We start from the raw sequence: 10460 nt of genomic DNA, 5'->3' as shown, positions 1-10460 counted from the left end.
GCTTTTCTATTAAATCCTCAGTGTGTAGGGTATAGAGACCCTAACCCAAAATTGACTACTCAGACACCTCTCAAAGTGAAGGCAGGAAGTTTTATTAGAATCAGTCTCACGAGAAGCGGGAAGTCCTGTCACTGGGAAGTCCAGAGAGAGGAGGCTACCCCAAAGAAGCAGAAACTGGGTTAAATAAGCAAGGGTTACCTGCCCCTCCCAAACATTTCCCCTTATGCAAAGCTTTTAGTCTTGATTAGCTCTTACAGTTGCTTTTCCCTTATCTGGCAGGTGGGGTTATAGTGTGCTGACTAAAAATGAGGTAACTCTGGGGGGTGGGGTGTTAAAGTAAAGTCACATGATTTCTAAGAAATTGGAACTGAGGCTTAAGGCTTCACCTACTTTAGCAGATAGTCTCTGAGAAACCATATTACTTGCCCCCACATATCAGTGTTTAGGTTAATTGCACACTCCACACACATATATATACATAGTACATACATACATATACTTGTACACAGATACACAATGCATATATTATTATATGAATATAAAAGGTATGTACATATGCGCATAAACATGCATATTAATATGTGCATATTTGTACAAATATACAATATAGATATGTGTGTACATACCTAAATATCTATGTAAGCATACACATATGAATATAACTTCACTTATTCATTTATTCAAGAGAATAAACATATTTAATGTTTATTGTTCTTGTTTGTCCTTTGTGAAGAGGAACAATGACATCACAGGCAAATGTCTTGACTTAGACATAAATTGGATTTAAGTTAGGCAGAATTGCATAAAGTCATATTTCTCTTTCAGAGACATCTGAGTGCAGTGACAAGACAAAAGTCAGGATAACTTTTGATGACCCGGGATGTAGTGGATGACCTTGGCATCTTCAATGTCTTACCAAGCTCTAAGCCCTCCACAGTGCTTACTTTAGCTGCCTACATGGTCATTGAAACAAATTGTTCTTATCTGCCCATTCTGCCAGAAGTCTTCATATGCTTGGGGTAGATAGCTCCCTGACTCACCGATGGGTTTGACACCTCTTAGTTACTCTTAACCTGGTTTAGCCATTCTGTTGAGATAGTTTACTGGGGTGAGGATTCTGCTGATTGCTTCAGTTTCTTGGAACCAAAGGTGAGAATTGGGTGAATCAAGGTAGACACCAGAGGTGGAAGAGGAGCCCTTAAAAGCGCTTGGCATGCCCTCACACTAGTCTTCCCTAAACACCAGCAACCCTTCAAAACAGTCAAAATAAAATAGGAACAGAAAAGGTTCACCTTGAAAAATAAGGTGTAACATTTTAACTGAACCCTTTAGCCCTCATGCCAAAACCAAGCAAAGAAAATTTTTCTTTGTCTCCTTCTAGGCCCACTTTAATTCTTGTTACTTTGGGTTTTGTTTTCTTCTCCCAATTCCCCCCTTTGCCTTCCCCTTTGTGTATGTGTATATAGATAGATACATGGATAATAGATACACACATATACAAACATATATGCTTCTGTGTGTGTGTGTGTGTGTGTGATGGAGCCAGCTTTTACATATTCAGGAAGCCAAAGCCAAAAGTTAATGTTTATCTTGGGCATTTATACCTCAGAAATCTGCAAACACTACAAATTATGGCTTGATTTATTGTTTTGTTGATTGGGCTTACAAAAATGATAGAAAAGCCGTTAATAATGAAGATTAAACTTAAAAGTCATGAATGTTTGCCCCCCAGACAACTGGTTATTAAACATTTACTGGCCTATTTCTGAATATATGCATGCATATTTGCATGGTCAGTGAGTGGGGAAACAACGGGGAACCCATAGGGGAATCTGTTTGTGCATTGACCGGCCCCATTGGGGTTAGAGAGGGCTTAGGAGAGTACACAAACTGTGCTTGTCTCAATTGATCCCATCAAGACTTAGGTGTAGTCCTCCCCCCCCCCCCCCTTCCCCCCCCGCCCCCGCCCTTTCTTGCAGGCCCCTGTGAGGAAGGGTAATAGGGAATGCTGTAGGAGATGGTTCTTCCATTATCAGCAACTCCTTTGGAGAAAAACAGACTAGAATACAGTAAGATTATTAACCCCTCTGAATTTGTCTTCCTGTCCTTCCTGTCTGACCAGTTCAAGAGTGAACCATTTCGAGGCTGAAGTCCCAAAACTCCAGTGCCTCCTGCCTGTTATCTGTGAAACATACTTGAACTGGGCTTCAGAACTAGAGAATAAATGTGTGTGTGTGTACATGTGTACACACATATTCACATGCACATATATACACAGTTTTCTAACTGCAAATCAATTTTCTATTATCCCCCTCTCTTTCTCTTCCTCTGAGCCACAAGGCACATATCCATTTCATCTGTCTTCTCTTATTTGGGTTCCCAGTGTTTAGATCAGTGCCTAAATATAGTAGGAATTTAATAAATATGCATTTCATTGTATTGCATTGATTATCTAGTATTCATACAATTGTGCTAAAGAAACGGAATTTTGTTATTTATTTGTTTTTAATTTGGATTATGGGAGATTAATCTAGATTTTGCCCTGAGGGTTGTTTTGTGATTCTTTGGTACAAGCCAATGGGAGAGGCACTTGAAAAGCCATTTCTAAATCCCTAGCCCCAAATTCTCCCAAGGAACCCAGAGACATTTCTACAACTGAGGATATAAACAAACGTGTAGATTGTACTTCATCTAATTAGCTATCTGTTAAAAAAAAAATCTGCTCTCACTTCTGTACTTTGAACTGTGAAACGGAATTCTCTCTCTGGAATTTCCAGTGAGGGGCCCCTTAAGAGGATAGAATTCAGGCCCCAGGAGCAATTTCCCAGCACCAGCAGAAATAGAAATTGCTTACCCATGGCGAATAGAGCACGTGAGGGAATGCAGAAGTCTCTGGTTCTGATACTTTGTGTGCTCCGTTGTTTCTTTTCTCCAACATTGGAAGGCAGAGGTATAGCTCAGTAGAAGCAGCACCTGGAGCCCTCCTGCCTAATACAAGAGAGACCACATGGCAGCCCAGGTGGAGTGCAGAATTTTGCAAAGAGAGGTAGAGTCAGGCCTGACAAAGCAGCAGGGACTCCAAAGTGTTTAGACCTACTGAAGCACTGTCCTAGCATAGGAAAAAAGAGTTCAGGTCCTACTTGTAGCAGGGAATTTGGCAGAGGATGCCAGGTTGATTCCCAGTTGCCTTAGCAGTCAAGTGGGAGAAGAGTATGCAATGGTATGTGCAGTGGCACAATATAGAGTGATTAAAGTCACTGGTCACTTTAATACATAAGGGATTGGTCCCTCCATATTGCTTCCCCTACAATACCTGGTGATTATTTTGCAACTCCTCCCCAGGGGGCAGGGGATTGTTGGGAGGAGACTTTCTTTGTCAACAAAAGGAGATTGAAAGTATCCAACCAACCCCAGAAAGAGAGGAAGGGGGTAAAGATTTTTGGTAAGGGACAGTCCTGATGTCCTGGCTCCTGGTCTAGGGAACACTACCTGGCATTATATAACAATTCTTCTTGACCTGTGATGAAAATCAGTCGCCATTTAGGAAATGTCAGTACCTTTTCTGTGACCCTGATGTTATGGTTCTGTTCATGGTCATTCCTGCCCCTTTCCCCCCTTCCTGCCCCATTTAGAGATTTAGGATGAGCAGCAAAGATTTGGCATTGCCTGCCACATGGACTTGTTTTCGACCCGAGAATCCCTCAAATTCAGTCACTACTTCAGGAAGCAATTATAAATTTTTTTTTTTTTTGCTTTTACTATGTTTCTGTTTTAGTTTCTATCTTCTTCCTCTAGTGCTGCTTATCAGGTTGACTCCCACCCAGCATTTAATTGAAGGAATTTCCTCTAGAATCCCTTAAGGACCATACCACTAAGGGGTGGAGTGTTATAGGATCAGTGTTCTAGCCTTTGTCCCTTACACAATTCAAGGTTCATAGTTTTATTGTTATTGTTGTTTTAATTAAAAGATATTGAGACCTTCCTTGAGAATTGGTTGACTTAGGGAGCTAAAGGCTGAGGCTGTTGACATCACTTCCTCCTCACTCAAATTCAGAGAAGCTACTAGGAGATCCAGGCACATTCTAGTGCTTGATTGTTCAAGCATCAGTTAGTTATTAAACATTTATTAAGCACTATGTTTTAGCACCGTCTTAAGTGCTGGGTATACAAAAAGAAGCAAGAATCAGTCTCTACACACATAGTACTCACAACAAAATGAATAAGATAACAGACAAGCAGATATGTACAAACAAGCTATATGCAGGAAAAAAAGGAAATAACTAAAAGAGAGAAGGTACCAGAGAATTTGGGATAGAATTCCTTTAGAATATGGGGTTTCAATTTTTTTTTTTAAAGAAGATAGGGTTTTAGTTAGGGATTAAAGGAAGCCAGGTAAGCCAGTAAGTTGAGTTGAAGAGGGAAAACATTCCAGATATGGGGAACAACCAGAGAAATAGCCCAGAGAGATGGGATTGTCTTGTTTGTGAAATAGCCAGGAGATCAGGCTCACTGTAATGAAGGGTATGTGTTGAGAAGTAAAGTATAGGGAGACTGGAAAGGTGGGAGGAGGTTAGAGTATGAATGGCTTTGAAAGCCAACCAGAGCATTTTATATTTGATCCTGGAGCAACAATGAGCCATTGGAGTTTATAAATTAGAATGGTAATATGATTGGAAGGATACTTTAGGGAAATAACTGGTCTCTAAATGAAGGATGAATTAGAGTAGAGGTAGGCAGAGCCACTGAAGACGGCTTATACTAGAGATGGGGCCGTGTCGGACAAGGGAATGGGACATATCTGAGAGATGCTGCAGAGATGAAATCAACAAGTCTTGGCAACAGCTTGGATCCAGAAGGTGGAAGATAGTGAGGAGTCCATAATGTCTCCTAGGTTGTGATCACGAAGAACTGGAGGGATGTTGTTACCCTCAATAGTAATAAAGAAAGTAGGAGGAGAGGAGGCTTTAAAAGAAAGATAATGAGTTATGTTTTGGACATAATGAGTTTGAGATATCTACTGGAAATCCAGCCTGAGATGTGTGAAAGGCGGTCGAAGATTCCAGAGCTTAGCTAAGAGTTTAGGATGGGATGGTTAGAGTTGAGACTCATCACAAAGAATAATTAAGTCCATGATAGTTAATGAGATTATAGAGTGAAATAGTGTAGAAGGAGAAGAGAAGACCCAGGGCAAAATCCTGAGTTACTCCAGTAATTTCAGTCAAAGGAACTATGCTCAGAATCTACCTGAGGGGTCTTCAATGCTTATCCTTGTTGTAAATCATTCTCCATGAGAAAATAAATCTCTTTTGGTTAACTATTGAATGACTTACAAGTATCTCACTTTGTTTAAATACTAAAGTACAGTATCAAAGAACTGGACTGAGTCAGGCCTAGTGTTGAATAACCTCTGAAGTTCATTTCCTCTTTAATCTTTGATCCTATAATCTTCTGTTGGCCAGATGACCTTGAAAAAGTCACTTAATTCCTTCAGGACACTAACATGTTTGTTTGCTTTTTGCTAATGTCTCTTTCCAATGCTAACATTGTACAACTCTATGATCAAACAAGGCTTAAACAGACCTCACTGGGGAGCATCTCATGCTATTTATTCTTCAGGCCAGTAGTCAGCTGGGTAAAATTCATAATGCCTACCCTCACTCCAACCAGTCTTTGTTTGTTGATGATGGCATTTTATGTGACTTAATAAGAGGGAAGTAGGACATTACACTACCACAGAATGGAAATAGCATCAACTTGCTGCAAGGCTGATCATGGCTCCTCTTTCAGGTCTGCCTCCTTGTAAAGTATCAAGAAATCTTAGGTACATTGAATTCAGCTATTTATTTTCTCCTTTTATGCATCACTGTGGGTCAGAGAAGAGGAGGGATACACTGAATGGATCAATAGCTTATCTCCCTTCTCCCACTACATCAAAGTTTCTTCCAAGAGCAGATAGATAATTTAGTTAAGCTCTGCATTTCCTAAACGGTCTTTTGATCAATAGTTCATTATGTTACTTTTGCCAATAAGTAAAACTTTTAGGACACTTGCCATAATTAAATGAAAAACCGATATTTGCATAAATGTTGCAGTGGTTTTGAGATTCAAAAAGCAATTGTATTAGATACCTAATAACATTGTCAACTTTTCTCTTAAGATTATGCAATTTTAAGCATTTATTTGAGAGGGTATAACCTGTAAACCAGTCATTCTCACTTTTTATTTCCTTCAATATTTAAATTATTTATGAGATTTCCTGGTCTGTTAGAACACATGTGTTTTCTGTCAGGTATGAAGATGAGTGTCGTGGAAGGCATAGGAATTTAGTCCTAAACTCAGGCATACTTGTATTCAAATCTTGCCTCTGAAACATACTAGCTGTATCATCAAAGGCAAGTCACTTAAACTCTTTGATCTCCATTTAAGTCTCTGTGTTTTATTTATTAACTAGAAGAATGTGTTATGTATGATCTATTCAAGAATGGATCCATTTCAGAAATATCAAAATTTCAGGTAACTCAACAGTCAATGTAAGGAAATATGATAACTGCTGATTGGCTAAAAAAATATTATCAACAGTATTTTGCCAAAAAAGTAGTACAAAAGCTAGTCGATGGTGATGTTCACTGGGGATCTGAGCTCTTTTTATGGTACACTAGAGAGAGCACATTGTTGCGTCATTGGGTCTAGATCCTGTACTCCTTCTGTAGATAATGACTATGCCTATGAATTAAATATACTGAAAGCTCCATTTTTCTGGTGGTGCCATACCACAGAAACAGCTAGGCTTGGACTTTTAGGGGAGAATCAGACCAAAATGCTTTGTTTTGTCATCATTATCACCGTCGATGTTTCCTAACTCCATCCAGCTTCCGTAGAAAATCTTAAGACCTAAACTGTCTCTTCATGTGGGTTTGAGGATTTTTAAGACCAATTGAGGTTCATCTGTAAGTGGAATTCCCCAAGTCATTCAAAAGGGGTTTTTAAAAAACAAATGGGGTTTTTCTAGACTTCCTCCTGTACAATCAGAGATGTGTTCGTACCATCTTCGGAAGAGAGAACTGGCCAACAATTCAAATGTTTACTTTGGGAAACTCCAGAGGGCTTACTGTGGTTCAGCAGTGGCAAAAACCTGAAAAGTAAGGGGGTATTCATCATTTGAGGAATAGATGAATAACTTGAGGTTCATGAATTTGATGGACTCTAGTGCTATAAGAAATGAAGAGATATATGATTTCAAAAAGACTTGGAGAAAGAAACGCGAACTTTGTCTGTTACGCAACTCCGCGGGGCTTCGTTCCCTCCCCAGCGTCTGCCACTCGCACTGCTGTTGCTGATTCCACCGCGACATTCGCCTGCCACAATCTTCCCTCTGGTAGCTGATCAATCTCCGTAGAGAAAGCTGGGGGCCAAGTGATCTATGCCTCTCTCCCCTGCCAGCTTCTCACTACTTCCGGTGACGTAGCTACATCTTACATGAGCAAGGATCAACTGCAGGACTCCCAGATCAATGCGAATTCCCCAGTGAAGGATTCTCACAAACACAAAGAGTTCGCAAAAATGGAGAACACCAACAGAAAAAGCACAAGAAGGACAAGGAGAAAGAATGGGAAAAGTCCAGACACAGCAATAGTGAGCACAAAGATTTCCCATAGACGAAATAAAGAGAAAAGGATAAAACCAGACACAAAGATGGTAGCTGAGAAAAACACAAAGACAGAGATAGAAGCAAGGAGAAAGGAAAGGGAGAAAAAGGGAAAACCACCAGGAGATGCAAAAATAAAGGAGAAAGAAAGTGTTTTCTCAAGTCCATGTCGTATAAAAGATGAACCAGATGATGGTGGTTATTTTGCTTCATCTAATGGGAAAATCAAGCCTGTAAAGAGACCTAGAGAGGAAGATGATGATGATAATGATTATAAACCCAAGAAAATAAAAGCAGAAAATAGCAAGACGGTTCAGAAGCAGAAACCAAAGGAAAGGGAGGACAACAAAGCAAAAAAAATCAAGAACAAAGTTAAGAAACTTCCTGAACCAGATAACAAATGGAAGAAGCCAAAGAAAGAGGAGCAGCAAAAATGGAAATGGTGGGAAGAAGAGAGCTATCCTAAAGGCATCAAATGGAAATTCCTGCAACACAGAGGCCCTATGTTTGCACCACCTTATGAGCCTCTGCCAAAAAATGTCAAGTTCTACTATGGTGGTAAAGTCATGAAACTGAGTCGGAAAGCAGAAGAAGTGGCCACCTTCTTTGCAAAAATGCTTGACCATGAATGCACTACTAAGAACATCTTTAGGAAAAATTTCTTCAAGGACTGGAGAAAAGAAATGACAAATAAAGAGAGAAATAATATCACCAGTCTTAACAAATGTGACTTCAGCCAGATAAGTCAGTATTTCAAAGCCCAGTCACAAGCAAGGAAGCAAATGAGTAAGGAAGAGAAACTGAAAATCAAAGAGGAAAATGAAAGGCTGTTGAAAGAATATGGGTTTTGTGTGATGGACAATCACACAGAGAGAATTGCCAACTTCAAGATTGAACCTCCAGGTCTTTTCCAGGGCCGTGGCAACCATCCCAAGATGGGAATGTTGAAAAGACGGGTTATGCCTGAAGATATAATTATCAATTGTAGCAAAGATGCCAAAGTTCCTCCTCCTCCCCCTGGACATAAATGGAAAGAAATTCGACATGATAACAAGGTTACCTGGCTAGTGTCCTGGATTGAGAATATCCAAGGATCCATCAAGTACATTATGCTGAACCCCAGCTCACGAATCAAGGGAGAGAAGGATTGGCAGAAGTATGAGACAGCCCGAAGATTAAAGAATTGTGTAGATAAGATCCGGAACCAATACCGAAAAGACTGGAAGTCCAAGGAAATGAAAATCCGACAGAGGGCTGTAGCATTATACTTCATTGACAGACTTGCTCTGAGAGCTGGTAATGAGAAGGAAGAAGGGGAGACTGCTGATACCGTGGGCTGCTGTTCCCTTCGAATAGAGCATATTAACTTACATCCTGAGATGGATGGCCAAAAATACATGGTTGAGTTTGATTTCCTTGGGAAAGATTCCATCCGATACTACAACAAGGTCACTGTTGAGAAGAGTGTTTTTGAGAATCTTCAGTTATTTATGCAGAATAAGCAGCCTGAGGATGATCTGTTTGACAGATTAAATACCAGTATCCTCAACAAACACCTTCAAGATCTCATGGAGGGCTTGACAGCCAAAGTCTTCCGTACATACAATGCCTCCATCACACTACAGCAGCAACTAAAGGAGTTCACCGCCCTGGATGAAAATACCCCAGCTAAGATCCTTTCTTATAAGTGTGCCAACAGAGCTGTTGCAATTCTCTGTAACCATCAGAGGGCACCATCAAAATCTTTTCAGAAATCCATGTTGAATCTGCAGACTAAAATTGATGCTAAGAAGGACCAGCTGGCTGATGCCCAAAGAGATCTGAAAAGTGCCAAAGCTGAGGCCAAGATCCAAAAGGACATCAAATCTAAAAAGTTGGTAGAGTCTATGAAACAAGCTGTGCAGAGACTGGAGGAGCAGTTGATGAAACTGGAGGTTCAGGCTACAGACAGAGAGGAGAACAAACAGATATACTTGGGAACCTCCAAACTCAACTATTTAGATCCCAGGATCTCAGTTGCTTGGTGTAAGAAGTGGGGGATCCCGATTGAGAAAATCTATAACAAAACTGAGAGAGAGAAGTTTGCCTGGGCCATTGATATAGCTGATAAAGACTATGAATTTTAGCTGTTTTTACAGGGTGGGGTTTTGTGGGAAGGAAACAGATTTGAAGAATATTAAGAAACTGTGAGCCTTACTTGACTTTGTACCTGGGGGACTTGGGAGGAGAGGGACAGCAAGTGGGAAAGGAAGCAATAACAAGATAACATCTTTGAGAAGAGAAAAATCTGGAAATATTCAGAGAGCTGATCCAGTTGTCCTATGGCTTCTTTAAAAAAAAACCATCTCAAACATCAAAATTCTAGCTGTGTGTTTTTTGTTTTTCATTTTTGTTTTGTTTTGTTTAAGAGGGTGAGTGGATGGGAATTTGTCAGTCTTCTGTCAGACAAAGTTTCTATTTCACTGGAGAGTTTGGGGTCTCTACTGTATACAAAGTCTGATTATATTAGGGGTGTTTTTACAGTTAGGACTTTGCAATAACTTCTATATTTTAATAGAATATTAACTCCTAACCCTCCCCCCTTTCTGCTCCTCCTCTCTCATTTTAGGAATTTAAAATTAAGTAAAATAGAAACTCAATGCACCTGTTAGAGCTGTCACTGTCATCATGGGAATTGATTTTCATTTAAGTTGAAGCAGTTGTGACATTGACAGTGTTTCAGTTCAGATAGCTATTCACAGCAAAGCATGATGGGGAGAGGCTTCTTGTCTTGAGTGCTCCTTTTTAAATGTGATTTTAAAATTTATTTTAATTA

At 39.9% G+C, this 10460-nt stretch overlaps 1 protein-coding gene across 1 annotated transcript; it reads left to right on the top strand.

The window, feature by feature from the left end:
• Positions 1–7476: 7476 nt before the first annotated feature.
• LOC138170262 (DNA topoisomerase 1-like) lies at positions 7477–9797 on the top strand. The gene is given in 3 exon segments (XM_069099545.1): positions 7477–7549; positions 7552–7636; positions 7809–9797. Coding segments are annotated over 3 exon segments (2121 nt in total). The 3' UTR covers positions 9772–9797.
• Positions 9798–10460: the final 663 nt, after the last annotated feature.

The sequence above is a fragment of the Petaurus breviceps genome, unplaced genomic scaffold, assembly GCF_028583685.1.
Source record: "Petaurus breviceps papuanus isolate PSGF00001 unplaced genomic scaffold, PetGlider_PUasm1.0 126, whole genome shotgun sequence".
NCBI classification, from domain to species: domain Eukaryota; kingdom Metazoa; phylum Chordata; class Mammalia; order Diprotodontia; family Petauridae; genus Petaurus; species Petaurus breviceps.
The sequence above is the reverse complement of the archived record's forward strand: the minus strand, read 5'-3'. Positions and strand labels throughout refer to the sequence as shown.